General features: G+C 43.2%; 1 protein-coding gene across 3 annotated transcripts; it reads left to right on the forward strand.

Moving 5' to 3' along the window:
* The first annotated feature begins 6,267 nt into the window (after positions 1-6,267).
* Positions 6,268-18,439, forward strand: meis3 (myeloid ecotropic viral integration site 3). Of its 3 annotated transcripts, XM_069534884.1 has the most exons (13): positions 6,268-6,779; positions 7,157-7,262; positions 11,218-11,357; positions 11,681-11,855; positions 11,943-11,993; positions 12,082-12,132; positions 12,542-12,691; positions 12,942-13,050; positions 13,390-13,535; positions 14,134-14,210; positions 15,099-15,157; positions 15,261-15,347; positions 17,159-18,439. In XM_069534884.1, exons 2-13 carry the CDS (start codon positions 7,251-7,253, stop codon positions 17,356-17,358), a joined length of 1,257 nt encoding a protein of 418 aa, XP_069390985.1. In that variant the 5' UTR covers positions 6,268-6,779; positions 7,157-7,250; the 3' UTR covers positions 17,359-18,439. The 3 variants fall into 3 exon arrangements, with proteins under 3 accessions (XP_069390985.1, XP_069390984.1, XP_069390986.1); XM_069534883.1 differs by lacking the exons at positions 6,268-6,779; positions 7,157-7,262 and adding an exon at positions 7,531-7,965; XM_069534885.1 differs by lacking the exons at positions 6,268-6,779; positions 7,157-7,262 and having other exon boundaries at positions 11,220-11,357; positions 11,614-11,855.
* Positions 18,440-18,759: the final 320 nt, after the last annotated feature.

Genomic DNA, 18,759 nt, shown 5'->3' on the forward strand with positions numbered 1-18,759 from the left:
CAACTAGCTGCAACAAATGCCAGTAGTTTAAAGCCATAAGATAAAAGTGAGTCTCATAAAGATATTTTAGTAGAAGATACTGATACATGACGAAGAGCTCCATGAAAGAACTTCCACAGCTGAGGGGCCGGAAAAGCAAATTATAATCAATTACATTCTGATTCAGGGTTATTCAAACACAGGAAACCTGGGACATTTAGATATTAACTTCAGCAAGGCATGACATAATATGTGATATTTAGCCCAGGGATCACTTGTACAATGTGAGCAGGAGGGAACCCAAAGTAGACCACTGGGGAACCCCAGGTAAGAGGAGAAAGCATTTTCAAGAATTATTGAGAAGGACCAACAAGACAGATAAGAGATGAACCAATCCAAAGCAACCCTGAAACCAATAACATTCTTCAGACGCCTGTCCAAGACATTATGGTCCACTGTATCGAAGGCCCAGCTGAGGCCGAGGAGATTTAAAATAGAATACAGGCCTGTGTCGGCTGCGAGCATTGAGTCATCAGTGACCTCGACCTGAGCAGTCTGTGTAAAGAGCGGGAACCAGATTGACGTTTTAAAAAAATGTAAAGAAAAGCCATCTTAGTGAAAACAATTTCAAATCTTTGATAAGAACAGCAACACCTACAATCATTCAACACTGTTGGAGGGAGGGGTCTTTAAAATGTGGTAAATGGTGACGTGACACTGAGTTTGTCTTTTTTTCCATTTTGTCGTCGTCCTGTTTTTAAAAATCGTAGTCTTTGCGGCAGACAAGTCCCCATACAACTACAACCCTGTTTATCTGTTGTCCAATAACAAGGCCTATCCTCACACCTCAAAGCTTCATCAACACGCTACCATCCCTCTTCTGCATAATCACCATGCTCACTCTCATCCATTCACATCTTATTGCCATGATTTGATTACAGCTAATGCTATTACTCCACTCCCATCTCTCTCTCCTCTCACTCCACCTCGCTCTCTCTCGCTCTCTCTCTCCCTCATCATGGATTTCTTGCAGATCTTATTAGTGTGTGATGTGGACCAGGTCTCCCACTTTGGATTTATGAACCCTCAGACTTCTCTCCTTTAATCTCTCCCTCTCTCCTCCTCCACTCGCCTTCCTGCATCTGTCCATCCATCATTCCCAGGGTTGGCTTGGGCGGAAGAGTATTAATCCCTCCATCCCATCTCTCACTCCTCTGGACAGATGAGGGGATGGAGGAGGGACTGGGGAAAAGAGGGGGAAGAGGAGGGTAGGCTACCGAAGATTACTTTCCATAATATTTCTGTAGCATTGTGGGAAAAAATGGAGCGGTATTGCAGGTAATGTATGCAGATTTACTCGATGACTGCATATTGCTTTGGATATCTTCAACAGGTGTCAGGGTGAAGAGAAGATTCTGCGTAGGTGAGTGTGTGTGGAGCGGAGAGGCACTTGTGATGATGAACAACTCAGCCAGTGTGTGAATAAGAGTCAGTGGTTCACATGATTATGTGGGGTCTATGCAAAAATGTCCGCATTTCTGCAAAGGCCAACAGGAAGTGCGTCTTATTACCTGTTGATGCTTGCAAAGCACACACACACCTGCACACTAACCCATACACTGTTTGTTCAACCGAATCCAATAAGCTCAGGGAAATCAATTGGACAGATCAGGACATTTAATGAGTCCAGTGCTCACCGGCCAAATTCTCTCTAAAAAAACCACAACCAAGAAGCAAACCTGGTTAAAGAAAATAACCCTTTGACCAGCAGTCATGGTAAAGCCGACAAACCCCACCCCAACCACCCCCCTTCCTCCATCCGAACCTCTGCAGTGACAGGTAGATTAAGGGGCGTGATAGATGCCCCTCTCTGTATCTCCCTCTCTCCATCTCCCCTCCTTTCCCTCCCCTCCATCCATCATGGCGGCTGGTGTAATTGTGGCTGCGTGGGGCTGGCAGAGGGAGCCTCCATCCATCTCCTTAACAACAAACAGTCACCAGGACGGATGGCGCTGCACTCCCCAGTTAATCTCCATCTATACGGGGAGTGGGGGGGGAGGTGGGGATGGTGAAGGGGAAGGGAAAGAGGAAAATAGCAGAATGGAGTAAGGTAGTTTAGGCTTATACCGTAAACAAAAAGAGCTGGAGAGGGGAAGGCAGATGGAAGGAGGGAGGGAAAGATGGTGGAGTTGAGAGCCCATGCCCAGATGGGTAGAGGCAGTGGGGATGAGAGGAAGAGGAATGACCCAGGTGGGGGGAAAACAAGCGAAACTGGATGTGAAGTTTGCAAACAGGCTGCAAGAGCAGGTCGATAAAGGTGGATTTGTTCGGCGAGTGTGCCAGATGAAAACAGGAGAGATGGGGGAAGGGAGGGGGATAAAATTTATGTCTATGCAGCCAGACGACCCAGAAACTGGAGAGGCACAGGCTCATAAAAATGCACTCTGCACCCCACCCACCCCGTCCACTACACCTCACTCATACCCCCTCTGTTTCTCTTCCTCATCCTCTCTTTCACCCTTTACCTCCCTCCGTCCCTTCACTCCCTCGCTCTTGAGCAGGCGGTGAAGGGTCACAGCTCTCTGATGTTTTCGGGCGTTTGTGCGTGGTTGCCAGAGGTCACCACAGCCATATTCTCTTAATGGCGGAGTCACCGGAGTCAACAAGGCTGGGTGGCCTTCTAGCCTAACCTCCATCTCTCTCTTTCTCTCTCTCTCTCTCTCTCTCTTTCTCTCTGGCGAAGTAAACTAAACTCGCCATTTGCGGCAAGGTGGAGGCCCCACCGGTTTCTTTATGTCATGGGTTTTCACTTGCAGATGATGGATTACCATTTATACAATGTCAACAGCTGGAAATGTCATATTCCTGTTTGCGGCAACTGCATCACAAACTACAGTGGGCACAAACTATTTGGAGAAGTTTGTAATTTAGTCAGCACGCCCAGCTCTTTTTGTAAAGACATACAGGAGAATGCAAAGCTGCAACCCACACGCAATCCTGCAGGTAAACCACACACACGTTCAACACATTTCCACTCTTCACTTTTTCTTTTCTGTCTTCTAGCCTTTGGACATCGTCTGTATTGAGCACCGTGCCTTGACGCTGACCCTCAGGCAGGCATGCGTACATGCAAACATGCAAAGCCATGGACACACACATGCATACAGTCTTGTGTTGGTTGTCCCGGGTGCAAACACTCTACAGGCCTTGGTGGCTGCAGAGGAGGCAGCACTTAAGCCCAGACAGGCTGTGACAAATAACTGCAGCAGCCTTGACATGCAGAGCCTGCCTAACGCTGTGGTGCAGACTGTTTTATACAGGAGAGCCGCAACCGGGAGAAAGTCACGTAAACCTTCAATTCATATTTATAATATTTTTTTAATCAAGCACCACATGTATTTGTGCGTTCAACATAACAGGAGGTTGTGGTATCCTGCTGAAAATGTATAACACAAGGTTGTAGATCACTAGTAATACTACCACGAATCCATACTCCATGTATAGGGTGTTTACATATACAGGCAGTTATCAAAAGGAAATGTTTTTACTCTGGAACAAATGTTATATGCTTTACTCCCACATCCACTTTTTTTCTTTTCCTGTAACTCCATTAAAACGTGGTATGTAGAAAAGAGCGGCTTGCACATCCGAGAAATGTGGAAAAACACATAAATGACTCTGAAGCATTCTTATACTGAATGAGGAAACAATTCAATGTTGCACGCTCATATGGGCTATGCATGAAAACCTGTTTCAAAAGGAAAGAAATTAACTTTGTTTGAAATTTTACAAAGAAATGCACATTAGGGCTATATTAACCTATGGTGACAAAACCTATGTTCAATCAGACTGACCTTTTTTGAGCACTTATAAAAAAAACAATCAATGAGAGCCGGGTAGTGAATTTGAGTTTTAAGCTGGGAAGGGACTTGAGTTCTCTACAACTCGAAACTGTAGGTTTCAGAATGACTAAATGATTTATTTTTTATTTTATTTTTGATCCCATCTTAACTTCTTAATGAATTTCACTTTCCTGCTTGATAGGCATATATAGGATATAGTTAGGACATGTTATTTAGGGCATCTGCTTCTCTGGGAACAGCCGATGCCATTGAATTAGTTTTCAGCATAAACCCACCAACATATGTTGTGTTAAAACATGTTGCACTGAACTCTGAGTGTAGGTGTTGCCCCACAGACACACAAGTGATAAAGAAGGACAGATCCTCTGGTGTTTGTGATGTAAATGAGTGTAATCTACACGTTTAGATAACAGTCTGTTAGATAAATGTTACACAAGCTGGAGATATATGGTTCAATGCAAGCAACAAGCTGAGGCGTCCTCAGGTGAGATCACTCATTACCTCTCGTCATACGCTGCTGTGTGACTTGTAAACTAAAGGTTTTCCACACAAAGAGATGAAAAAAGAAACTGGATCCCTGCGAACATGAATTCGTCAGATGGCTGCACACTTAAAATGTTAATCCTTTTTCATTCAACCTGTTAACAAAGTGAAAACAAGCCGTTTCCAGCCCATTGACACCGCTGCACGGCTGTGTTAACCGGGCTCAGTGCAGGAGGGGGTCGGTCGCTCTGATCACTCCTGCAGGGAACCAGCACCCTGCGGAGTTGAAAGACCCCTGCGGCCGCGGCGGTGGTTGCTGCATGGGGCCCGGCCGAGCGGTCAAATCTCCACGCCGCCCACGGAGCCTCCTGCCCCGGCCGGCTCTTCCCCCGCCAGGCCGTAGCTGATTGAAGTGCAGCCGCCTGTTGGCCCCTCACAGCGGGGCCGCGGGAAGAGGAGCGTCCCGAATAATTATTATGTTACTCAGGTGACATTTACAACACAACGCGGGCAGTTTAGATATTCCACCGACATGTGAAAAGCTTGTTTTCTCTCTCTGGTTAAAACGAAAAACTTTCTCACGATGATGGTTTTGTTTTCTCACTTCTGCCAATCAACAAACAGCCGGAGGGGCCACGAGGGGCCTTCAGGGGCCATTTGGGCTGCAGCCACAATACATGTCCCCACAAAGACAATAAAACACTTGGAGAGCGATTATCAGCCAGTAAATTCTGTGTCATCCAGCACACTTCAAACTTATTTATGGTCCAGCAAGAGGGAAACACTGCATTTACTGATGTTTCTATTCAAATTCTAAACAACTTCATTCGTAAAATGAACTCTGCTGCAGGAAAAACATATTTTAGATTTGTATGATTGTCTTTGAATCCTCACCCTCAGTGGCGGATCTAGGATTTTTCTAAATCGAGGGCCACAAAGTTCCCCATATTTGTCCCATATTATCTGGCCACTTCAGCCTGGTATTAGTTTACCATCTCAAGTTACTTTATTTTCATTTCCAGCGTTATAATGACGCTGTGAGATTATCACTGAAGAGATGTAGATGTCAGCGCTCTCCAATCGATCCTAAGAAATCTCATGGACTATGAATTTATGACTCTGAAAATAAAATCATCTCGGTGTTATCAAATATTGAGTTTAGCACTTGCACGCCAATCCCAACTGTGGAGGCAATGCCGCAGTTGTCTTTGTGTTAGACAAAAATTATAATTCTATATTTATTTAAACTTTTTTTCTGTTTTGGGATTTAGAAGTTATGTATTCTAATCTATGTTGTTTTGTATTTTATGCACCCGAGTCTAAATAATAAAATCATCATCTATGAGGCACTGGTTCTGCATGTACTCCATATACACTTTATATGTATATTTTTTCAACTATATTGCACTTTTGTTTTACTCTATATAGCATATATTGTTACTGGAATCGTGGAGCAAGCTGGCACAAGAATATCCTTTGGGATTTATGAAGTTTCACGAAGCCGCACGTCATTGAATATATTTTGAAAATGGTTTCTTGTTCTCGCACATTACTTAAAAAAAGCTTAGAAAATAATCATATTTACTGTTAGTATTTTTGGTGTCTACTGTCTCTTACTGATGATATTTTAAATGTGCTGCCTTTATAATCATATGATGATTTTATTTTTACAGCCAAATATAGGTAATAATGAGAAGTTTCTGTCTGTTACCAAATATTGTGATCACTTTAATGCGATTGTAGATTCATGTTGTTGTTCATGTTCCATCTTTATGTACAGTCTATGGTTCCATCCCATACACAGACAGAGTTATCACGGTTCTTCTCTGCAGTCATCCCGGGGTGATAATAGCGCAGCTGCAGCGAGGATGGGGGAGATAAAGAGGGAAGGATGGGTGGATGAGGATGAGAGGAGTGGTATCAGCGACCGAGGGGGTCCTCTTTTTCTTCTTCTACTACTTCTCCTTCTTCTTCGCCGTTTGTTTGTGATGTGGTGGAGGAGGAGGAGTAAAAGAGGAGGAGGAGGAGGAGAAGAGAGGGAGGGGAGCCAAGAGACCCCGTCGCGTTTTGACCCTCGGAAACCTACACACCACCACCACAACCACCACCATCATCCCCACCATCACTCCTGCTCCTCCTCCTCCTCCTCCTCTCCGTCCTCTCTCCTCTGACTCCAAACAACACCATCGCTCATTCGCAGTCATCTCAGCAGACCGTCGCCGTGTGGACAGCGAGCACAAGGGGCCAAAAAGGACAAGAGCGGTCGCTTCCTCCGTCTGAGCCTCCACACGCACACCGAGCATCCCGAGGCTCTGCGAGCCGGAGCGAGGGGCGCACCAGTCGGAGGCGAGGCGCTGCAGGGACCGCCGGCTGCTCGCTCCAGAGGAGGGTCTTTTTTCTTCCTGGACTATACCCAGGGAGCAGCACCCGGACTGGACGAATATTTACGTCTCGGTGGGACATTTTTTTTTTTGACACCATTTACAGGAGCGCTCAACATCACCGGGAAAATCGTTTACAATAGCATCAAATGGGCTGCGAGCTTTATTAGAAGCGTTTATTGGCTCTTAGCGTATTGTAATATCACCATCAGGCTGGGAGGGGAGAGGGGGGGGGGGGGGTTCAGGGTGTCCATAAAATCTGCAGTCCCATCATTATGTTGTAATATAAAACGCGATGGGCTCCGAGTAAACATGAGGAACAGGTCCTGAGTGTTTTCTGTGTTTCATTATTAAACCTTGCAGATCGCTTGTGCCATGGTGTTAATCGTGTCCTCAACTTCATAATTGCTCATGCACATAATAAAAACACTTTTTTCCCCCTCTCTGCAGGACTCCGGGGACAAGAGGAGGAGGCAGCAGAGCTCACTGGACTAGCCGAGCAGCGCATCATCCTCTCCGGGTGGAGGGCTGGCTGTCGAGTCGCATGGAGAAGAGGGTACGTCCGCTGTGTGTTTTTATTTTATTTTATTTTATTTTTTTCATTTTCTGTTGATGGTTTAGAGGAGACATATTTTTCTGTGTTACCAAGGAGAGGAGGTAATTAGGAAATCCACCATAATGGGAGCATATGGCTGGGAATCCTCTTTGCACTGCACACAGTCTCTGGTTTAGCAGGCACACACACACACACACACACACACACACACACACACACACACACACACACACACACACACACTCACACACACAAAACAGAAGGCCCGGAAACAGACTGGTGGACTGTGCTGGCATGGGCTGCATGTTTCGGGGAAAAACAACAGAAAAGCATGCCAGCAGAAAGCCTCAGAGCCACAGAGAAACCCCCATTTAAACCAACATAAAAGCTATTCACAAATGTTTTTCATACACCAGCAAGTGTTTGTTTTCAAATTGCATTCATGATGCTGCAAAGGAGCAACTTGCAGTGCTTGTGCCTAATTGCAGTTCAATGGAGGTTATGCAGAACTTGCAAACTAGATGTCAGCAGTCTCTGCAAACACGCCACAGGGAGCTGTTGATTTGGATCTAATATTTCTCCCTCTCCTCGGAATAATGTGGACTTATTGTTGTGTAGTGTCAGTGAGGCGTTATAATGGCACATCAGGGTTAGAGAGCAGTCATTAAGAGGCAGAGGAGAGGAGATGCAGCTCTTCAACTCGGTAAGTAGGTCAGTTTTTTTGCTACAGTGATTCAGAGGCATGGTGGTGGTGGAGGTGGAGAGACAGGGCAGAGGCTGGCGGGCTGCAGGCGGACTGAGACCTGAGTGCAACACAGAGCAATTAGAGATGTCCAACGTGTGGACAGAAAATCACTGCTTTATGAAAACAGACACACATGGACAACAGTTCTCCAAAATCTAATGGCTGTAATCACTGCATGCACCCAGATATAGACCAACACATGTTATCTTTGCTTGATTCCATTCAACTTACAGTAAAACACTCCTCTTATTTTCTATTGCATCACTAATTGCAGCCATTCCTTCTTGCAAAATTTGTTTAAAATCCAATGAAGTCTAATGTGTTTGTTGAACACACTCAGGATTTGCCCAGCATTTTATAAAAGTTTTTATGTGTTCCACAGCTCCAACATAAATCTGCAACATCCTCAGATTTATTTTCTTCTTTTAGTTTCTTTATGTCCTTTAAAACACAAAATCTGCCTGACAAGTTTTTAAACTTTAGAAAACGTTTAACAGATAAACATCATCAGTTAAAAGCTGGATAATTCCCATACAAACTTCGAGTCCCTTTAATTTGAATATCTTGTTCATTTAAGCGCAGGAAACTATGAAAGTTGCGGCAAACCCATCAACGTGCGTGATGGAAACAATCCTCAAACAAATTCACCTTCTCACTAAATCGACGCACCGAGAAAACAAATAATTTAATACTTTTTCTTTGTTTTCTGCACAACTGTTTTTAAAATGTAGTAAAAGCAAATACACGTTTAGACTTTAACTATTATAATATAGATGTTGACAAAGTGTAAAAAAGATTAATCGAGACTTTTAATAATACGCAACACTTTGGAACTTACCCCGTCCTCCTGTTTTATTATCTATTTGACTTTTTATTCATTGTTTCAGTCAAATAATAATCCAGTTCTACAAAGCAGGGTTAGGTTTTTACTGGACTATAGCTCATGCGAAGTTTCTTTGGCAGACGTGAAGTAAACACGTCTGTTTTAATCAAACATATAAACCCGCATATGAAGGTGTTGTGTACCATCTGAAGCCTGTTCTCCACCTCCGTGACTTTTTTCGGGTGAAAAAATTAAGTGAAAATTCGCGGAATTTGTCATCTCGACTTGTGCGCTTTGATCTGCTCGACGCACAGAAACACGATAGGGGGCCGTGCGTAAAGGGAGACGCGCAATCCGATAGCGGTGATTGTGTTAATAGCCAGCCTCCATAAAAACTAGAAGGTGTCCCGGGCCAGGGCCTCAGAGCAGGTGCTTTCTGTGATCCCATGGTGGCAACATGGGACTCTGGCATATACAATAATTTGATAAGCCATTTAGGACAGTGGTTCCCAAAGTGGGCTCCATGAGACCTCCAGGGTTCCTGCAGAGGGGTCTCCGAGAGGGCAGTGTGTAGGAGCAAGGAGAGGACTAGTTTAATGTCTTGTATTGGAGTATAGAGGTCAAAATAGAGAAAAAATGTAGGAACGCTAACTTTTATTATTGTCTGACTTTTAGAATTCAAGTTTGCACTTTAGAAATAAAAACAAAAATCATTTTAAACTGGGCACTTTTGGATTAAGAAAAATAGTGTGCAAAAAATTAATTTGCTATTTGCAGCCCTGGTGAGTAAACAAGTGGAACTAATAAACAGGATTGTTTAAGTGTAAATCTGAAAGAGCAAATGTAATTAAATCTCTCTCCTGCAGTCATACACTTGTGGAGTAAATCACAAGCTCGGGAGGGGGGGGGGGCGACAGTGTCCACAGAAATATATAGGCTGTAAGCAGATCATAACTTTTATGGCACAGTTAAAATAACACAGGAGTGAAAGGTGTCTGCGGCCGGGCCACCTAGCAGGTGCTGTCTGTCTGTGATCCCGGTGGCCCTGCTGAGGGACTGAGGCGGCGGGCGTCTCCTTTTAATCCAGTAGAAAGAGGAACAGAGGCAAGATCTGCTGACCCGAGCAATGTCGCCTCAGAGACAGAAGCTGCAGCGAGGCACAAATTAGCTCCATAACACAGAGAGAGAGGGGTGTGTGTGTGTGTGTGATACATGTATATTAATGATGCTGTGCGTACGTGCTGCTGTATGTCTCTGTATCTGTGCGTGTCTGTGAGTGTGCCATATGTGTGTCTGATCCATCCTGTGTTATAGTGTGTGTGTGTGAGCAGGGCCCAGCGAGGCTCTCACAGCAGGTTGCGGGGGACGTCTCAGCACGGCTCCTGTCTCGTCTGAGTTTAGGATGGGAGGAGACGATATTAGCAGCTACAGACTCACTGTCTTTCTCCAAGGAGCTCATCTCTCTCTGTCTCTCTCTGTCTCTCATCTCTTCTCATCTCCTTTTAAGCAGCAGACACAAAAGCAGACAAGGACCAACAGAAGCTGCTTTTTTCTTCTTCACTGATTCTCGAAGTTATTCGAGCGCTTTAGGAGTTTCATCAGAGTTTTGTTATCCTGACAGCTGTAGAATGTTCAGCAGATTCTTCAGCTGCGGTGAAAACTCATAGAATCGTTCTCGTGTTGACACACACCAGATGATTATACTGTACACAAACTTGCAGTATTTGTCCATGTGCACACGCAAACACGCTGTGATCAGAATACTGTAACCACAGTATAATATTGGAAATATATTAGACTGAAAGCTTTCAGTAAAAATGTTAATGGCTCTCTGACTCTTTATTTTGTTGATATTGGTGTTTATTTAGCTTCCACTGATTAATTATGTATATGATGAATTACTGTTTTCCCACTGCATTACAAACACTGAGGCATGCACACACTTAAAACCTGACATCATTAGTCCATTAAACTGCACTGGATCAACACAAAACTACAACAATTTATTTCATGTTTAAGTCATAAAATAAAAAAACTTTTGGGTAATCATGATGCATGTTTTTCATTATTTTATCTTATATTTTCAGATAAATGATTAATTGTTCAATCGAGAAAAAACTCACAATCTGGTTATTACACACTGCTCTGTGCAGACCACAATGCAACAGTTCATTCTAATGGCCGTTCAGGATATCTGCTGCAGTTAAGACTCACATCAGATGTGGTCACTGAGTGTTGGTCCAGTAAGCCGCTCCTCTGCACCCCCCCACCCCACCCCACCCCCGACAGCTCAGCCTCGTAATAAAATCACTACAGTTTGATGTCAGACAGGCGCAGATGTTGAACGTGTCTCATGTTTTCTGTCCGTCTATCTAATTGTGTTTCAGTATGAAGAGCTGGTGCACTACTCAGGGTCGGAGGCCATGTCAGTGGGGGGGTACGGCGACGACGTCAGGCCGCTTCCTCCCCCACATTACGGAGCCACCATCCCTGACTCACTCAAACACCACAAAGACCTGATTTATGGGTGAGCATGTGTGTGTGTGTGTGTGTGTGTGTGTGTGTGTGTTTGTGTGTGTGAAAGATAGATGTTTGTTTCAAAAACACACTTTGAACTACACATGCACTTTCAGCTGGTTTACATACGGTATATATCTGTACACTGTGTATGAAAATACATGTGAAGTATTTACAGCTGTCTGTTTTTTATAATGTCTTGAGTTTCACCTTCTGTAAATGTATCATGTGTTCACTGTGTCAACTGTTACCGTGTTTATGTACAGTATTGAATGTTAACTGTTTATATGTATGTCTCTGTGTGTGTGTGTGTGTGTGTGTGTGTGTGTGCAGACACCCACTGTTTCCACTGCTGGCCTTAGTGTTTGAGAAGTGTGAGCTGGCCACCTGCTCCCCTCGAGACCCTGCCTCCTTCTCCGCCACCTCCCACCTCCCGGGCATGAACAACCACAGCGACGTCTGTTCCTCGGAATCCTTCAACGATGACATCGCTGCCTTCGCTAAGCAGGCGGGTGACAGCTTCGAAAGCCAAATCAGATGCCCGCAAAAGCCTGTTTTTCAGATTTCTAACAACTGGTTGAATTTTGCGTTGCAGATTCGTTCGGAGAAACCCATATTTTCGTCCAATCCTGAGCTGGACAACTTGGTATGACGTCAACGTCACGCTAAAATAAAAACACATTTTCACACATGCATTGGGGTTTATGTATTGATCATCTTTATTTTCAACACAGATGATCCAGGCCATACAGGTTCTACGCTTTCATCTACTGGAGTTGGAGAAGGTTGGTGGAAGAGCAGCATGAGTTTACTCTACCTCTTTGTGGTCTTTCATGTGGCTACCCAGGATTTCCAGCACTCACAGCCTTACAGCACTACAATGCTGTCTTTCCTGTAATTGAACAAACACCACACATTTATTCAAGGATAGCCAAACCACTTATGAGAAGGCTTAGGAAAATCATTTTCCTTTTATGCCTTTAAATTTGGAAATTTAGGAAAAAATATGGTCAAGCAGTGAAAAACAGGATAGGTTCATAAATTCTCTCCTTGTGGTCAACATGCAAATAATACACGTATAAGCAAGTGAATAATGTTTTAAGACAGACTTGAAAAACATACACAGCACTACTGTTACTTATTCATTTACTTATTAGAAAGTGGTGTTAATGGTTTGCAAACCTTTCTTCTAAGGTGCACGACCTCTGCGACAACTTCTGCCATCGCTACATCACCTGTCTGAAGGGCAAAATGCCCACGGACCTGGTCCTGGATGATCGGGAGGGCGGTTCCAAGTCTGACATGGAGGACTTCACTGGATCCTGCACCAGTCTGTCAGAGCAGGTGAGACACTGCATGTCAATACAGAACTCCCCCGCTCACCTGTAGCGCTGCATCCACTGGATGACTGAATAATGACCCTGTGTTTCTTGTCTTGTTGGTCGTTCTTCTTCCTCTCCACCTGCTGGGAATTCTCCAACTCTCCATTACTCCACTTTCAACCTCCCCTCTCTCTCTCTCTCTCTCTCTCTCTCTCTCTCTCTCTCTCTCTCTCTCTCTCTCTCTCTCTCTCTCTCCCTCTCTCTCCCTGCAGAATGCATCATGGCTTCGGGAGCCAGATGAATGTGCCTCTACTCCTCTGGGAACACCAGGCACCTGTGGCCTGCCCTCACACAGCACAGCAGACAACTGCAGCGACACAGGTACATACACACAAACTGGAAATGATGTGTGTGAGGGACAACACTGCACAGCACAGATACAGGCCGGGAATCTGAGGTGTGCATGTACTCAACTGTCAAATCTGCAGCAACAGTCACACACAGCCCGTTATGCAATGAGCCCTACTTTGAACTTTATAGTTTGATTTCAGCTGCGTCACAACAGTTCGTTCTTTACATTTGTGTGTGAATGTGAAAATGAGTCGTCAATAACAAAATAAATGTATGAACACTGATATCAAATGGCAGCAAACATTGTTATTATTATTACTACACATAGTATTTATCATTTGGACCCTTGTTTACCTGGTGTCCCTACAGGCGATGGTCTGGATGGAGGACTGGGCTCCCCCAGCACAGGAGAGGAGGATGAGTCCGACAGAGACCGGAGGAACAACAAGAAGAGAGGGATCTTCCCTAAAGTGGCCACAAACATCATGAGAGCGTGGCTCTTCCAGCACCTGTCGGTGAGCCAGCTTTGACTCTGGACAATAGTCTGCTGAGCGGAAGCAAAATAAAGAAAGCTTGTGTGTGGCTGTGGATGAGGGAATGATTATATAAAGTGATGGTTCAGTGTGAGAGCGAACATCAGTGATAAGAATAGACAGAGAGGTGGAGCGAGTGTTATAATGGAGGTCAATTAGATTAAATGAAAAATCGGGGGATTAAGTGATTATGTGAATATGCTCGCTAGTGAATAATCGTGGAAGTGATAGAAATGGAGAGAGTAATTGTTGATGAGGTGGTTAGATTGATAATTAGCTATTAAATGAGGCAGGTCAAATGTTGCTTTACACCATTTATTACTGTGTGTGTGTGTGTGATAGAGAGAAATATTGGAGCATGAGGAGTTGCTGAGCTCGATAAATCCGTTGTAGATTTGAATTCAGAAGGAAGCTCGTCTGTGGTCACACAGGGTTCATATATATATAATCTTTTATTTTTCAAGATTTCAGCCTCCACGTGAATTCAGTTCCGTCTCTGCAAGACAGCGACAAACATTGCGCCCCAAAACCTGGTGTGTGTTTGATTTCCTTAACCCCTGCTCTGTGTGTCCTCACCCAGCACCCATACCCATCTGAGGAGCAGAAGAAGCAGCTGGCTCAGGACACGGGACTGACCATCTTACAGGTCAACAACTGGTCAGTGCACACAAAATCAATACACTAATTCTAACCTTACAGCTTATCAATCAAGAGTTAAACTGACTTGTTTAAATGGAAAGTGTCAAGTTTCAATTTGACAACAGGGCCGTAACCACGTCAATAGCATATTGGCGTGAGAGTCTGATGCATAAATGAACAGTATCTACATTTTACATCTCACCACAGTCACACTTTTTGCTTAGCAACTCTTGAAAATGAAAGGTGGCGCTTTCAAGACTTTTACAGAGACCGTGATCGACTTTATTAGAGAGAAGGTTGTAACAGAGGCAGAAATGTCCCTCTAAGCATTTTTCCTGAAGCTGCAGAGCTGTAAAATCTACTTACTCCATGTTCATAAAGGAGAATAGCAAATCAATATCCAATAATCAGATGATTTACAGCTCCCAGAGTCCCCGTTCACTCCTCAGGCATATATCTTCTGATGCATTCAGTGTAAACACAGACACAGAGCATCTCCATACTGCTGATCAATTTCATGATGCTCAGTTGTCTGTACCTCAGTTTTAAAACTCGCTTAAATAAAAAATATATATGTGTGCTACATGCTAAAAAGTGTATTTTGTAATCTGCTAACTAACATGTTTTTATTTGTTTGTAGACACACACACACACACACACACACACACACACATATACTCACGGTGATCCAATCAATGCAGATCAATCAATTATCACAGGGCCGATCAATACCTGCTCTGCCTTAACGTTGATTTACGCTGCCCCCTGAAAGGGTTAAGGGTTGTAAAATAGAAAAGGTTAATAGTCTCTCCGGTCAGCCTTTTTCTCCATTAACGGGTGGCCCCTCTCTCTCTCTCTCTCCCCCTCTCTGAACACTCTTTCTTTATGTCTCTCTTCCCTGAAAAGGTTCATCAACGCCAGGAGGAGAATAGTTCAGCCGATGATCGACCAGACAAATCGCTCAGGTGAGGGTGGCCGTAATACACTTACTTATATTCTGCGCTTGTGTAATGTGGAGTGTGCGTCTGTTGTGTATTTGTGTCTGATAGAGTGTGTGTCCTCCCACAGGTCAGGGTGGTCCTTACAGCCCAGAGGGAGCGGCCCTCGGGGGCTACGGGCTTGACGGACAGGCCCACCTCGGTCTTCGAACAGCAGGTACGTTTGTCTGTAGGAAAAAATTCCACTGTATATACATACTGGAACAAAAAGTGTAAAATGTACCTCTTTACTTAGAGGACAGATCCAGTCATATTCTTTATTAACTTATATCGTATACTGTATATTTATATGACCATTTCTTTCCGAATTCTGCCAAAAACAAACTGACCAACATGATCCTTCATTACCTCAGACACAGTTACTGTTGTGTAGTTCAGTTCAATCCCACATGTATCGTCCTGCCGGCCCGAGTACTCACTAAAGCACCAAATGTGTATTATCCGGCTGCTGGAAATAGTCCAAAACAAATACACGTTTTCCTCCGGGTTATAAAACATGGGCACAGCTGTTTCTGGAAATTCTTAAAAACCCTCTTTTAAAGATTTAAGTGTTTTACCTCCTCAGTGGGAACAAGTAGGTTTGGGGCTGAGTGCTACAAAAAGCCAGGCAAACTTTTTTCATTACCAGCTAAACAGTCACTGCTGAGTATCGTGCAAAAATGCATATGGTGGATAGAGGTAAGAAAATAAAAAATACAATATAAATACCCCTATCATTGCTGTGCTTTTTCATTAAATACTGTGAATATAAATATTTACAAGCCTAAGTAGAGAGTGACTCACCATTTATTTAGAAATGTGTTAGAGGTGCCTCATGTACACACTTCCTACACATCCTACCACAACTCCAGTGTCTTGCTACACTCTAATTTCACAATTATTTCAGTGATTCATTTATAACCATGTAAACAGAATATATCGGCTACCGGCGAAAATTACATTATAAGGCTGGAACCTCTCAGTTGTTCTATTTTTTATTACCACGAGAAAACAATGTTTTATGATGCTGTTAAAACCTCCTGGACCAGCTGCGGCCTGCGGACGGAATTTAGTCAAACTCACAGTCTAATAGAGCTCGTAATCCTTCCAAGAATAATAAGAAGAAGTACGTCAGGCTGGTGATCAGAAAAATATGTGAAGAATGATTCATAATTCAAATATGTCCATATGAGGCAACACCTGTATTTTTCTTTTAAATAAGCAAAACATTTGATAAATGGTTTAAAACAACAACATTTTTTAAATTGTATTAAATTTTTTTTTCCTCCTTGCATAGCAAACTCTACTTCCATTAATTACATTAATGTGTATTATAAAGCTTGTAATAATTAATTACATAGCTCTCATGAATCTTAAATTGGCCAGAAATTAGTAAAAATCTTGTCAAGTTTGATTGATTGGTGCCGCAATAAAAAAAGTGACGTTTCAGCCTGAAAGATGCTGAGCAGATAATTTTAACAAAACTAAATTTATTTTAGGGTTTCAAAGAAAAATGCATGAAATCAGATCTGTTGTTCATGTAAAGATCATAAAGACAAAAAGTAGATTTTTCACCCTAAAGTTGAAAATTTACAGTTTAAAAAAAAAAAAGTAGTCTATATTTAAAAAAAAATGTGTACAGTTTTTAAAAAAAGGTAGGCTACAGTTAAAACATTTTTTAAATAAATGATATTTAATAAAAATGTTGTCATTTCTAAATATAGAATAAAAAGGTCCCTGTCAGAATAAATATAAATACATACAAATTTTAATGAATAAAATATGAAATATAAAAAAAGTAATTCAAAATAAAGTCACTGAGAAATAAGGAGATCCTGGATAAGTTCTGGATTATTTTACCAAAGACATGAAAAGACAAAAAAAGCTGTGGACTGTAATTGATCAGCAGATTTCTCCACATTAATGAAGCTGTATTCTAAAAACTGATTTCATCTTCTAAAGCCTGTTCCTCTGTTGTTGCCCCACCAGGTCTCCAGGGGATGTCTTCTCTGCAGGGTGACTACTCCAGCGCTCTCTTGTCCCAGCCGGGCTACCCTCCCCACCCAGGATCTTCCCTCCACCCTTACCCGGGCCCTCACCCCCACCCCGCCATGCTGCTCCACCCGCCGCCACACGCACACCCTGCAGAATCACTGCTCGCGCAGGGACTGGACATACACGCACACTAGCTATAGGGGGAGCTGGGGGTGGGGGTGGGGGGTTGTGCGTGAAGAAAAATTACCGTATGAATGTGTGTGTGTGTGAGTGAGTCTGTTTGGCTAAATATGTAAGTGTGTGTGTGTGACTGTGAACGTGCAATGACGCACACAGTACACTATTTAAAGAAAAAAAGACACATTGCTCCGAAAGTTTACATTCCCCACTGAAAGACACTGACCTCAATGTAGCTGTTCCACTTGCTAACACACACACACACACACACACACACACACACACACACAGTCTGGACCCACAGGTTTAAGCCATACCTCTTCCAGAGTAGAAGTGCTTCCTCCTCTCCAAATGTTGCCACTGTGTCCTGTGGGTGAGACACACGCTTTAAACTACACTTCCCATCATCCCATCATGCCTGCTGAACCCACAGGAAGATGCTCGACTGGATCGGAGACACAGATGAATATCGATCCTCAGACTTTTGTACAACAGCACATCGACGTTACTGGATGGGACCTGATCCTGCGAACACGCCTTTTTCACTACCCCCTGTCTTCCTGTGCACGCTGACTGTCAAAGATACACACACCTTCACACACACTTTATTTAAAGCTGATTTGAGTTGTTTTTTTCTTATTCTATTTTTCTATTTATGTGTGCCACTCCAGGCGGATGCAGCTTCACATGAGCTTGTTGAAATGTTAGTGCTCTTCCTCAGCATGAAGCTAAACACTATGAATGACTTCCAGTCTGCCTCGCTCTTGTACCACTGAGCTCCTTAAAATGCCAACAGGTGTCCGATACCTTAGGATCTTTCCTACACATGCAAATACGCAACATATACACACACACACACAACAATACACAATACACTGAAAGCCATTTCTACACACAGACATACACAAACACACAAACTTCTGTAAGCATTTCTAGTACATGTTTGTCTGTGGCAGCCGGCGTTGTGTGAGGGGAGCTGCGGCCAAAGGACTCTTCAAACATTGAGCTCCCTCTCCGCTCTGCTCGGAGTGCTGAAACATTTCTGAATGATGATGGGAAAATATCGTTAAAGTATTAAAATGATTTTTTTCTAAGAAATGACGTGGTCTTCTGTTTGTGTGTGTGTGTGTGGTTCTACCTCTGGTCAGTTAAAACACCCACAAATATTAATAGTGGTTAGTTCATGTAAAGAAATGCATGTCTAACTTGAGAGTTTGTTGATTAATTCGTCAGCTTCTTAGTTATGTTTTTATTTTCTCATACACGTTCTCGCATTAAGACACCAGAATACTGCAGTGCTCAAATTTATAAAAGACATTTTATTCAAAAACGTTTGAATGTTTAAATGATCATAAAACTAGCAGCTATGAACCATATCTTAATCTCATTTAAACCACTTTACAAAGAATAAAGTTACA

This window comes from Paralichthys olivaceus, chromosome 11, assembly GCF_024713975.1.
Source record: "Paralichthys olivaceus isolate ysfri-2021 chromosome 11, ASM2471397v2, whole genome shotgun sequence".
In the NCBI taxonomy this organism is placed as follows: Eukaryota; Metazoa; Chordata; class Actinopteri; order Pleuronectiformes; family Paralichthyidae; genus Paralichthys; species Paralichthys olivaceus.

Excerpts from the sequence above, each read along its gene's own strand:
- meis3 (XM_069534883.1), top strand. Across the intron at positions 13,051-13,389 it reads AGACAACTGCAGCGACACAG|GCGATGGTCTGGATGGAGGA; the intron begins GTACATACACAC and ends GTGTCCCTACAG. Across the intron at positions 14,211-15,098 it reads ATCTTACAGGTCAACAACTG|GTTCATCAACGCCAGGAGGA; the intron begins GTCAGTGCACAC and ends TTCCCTGAAAAG.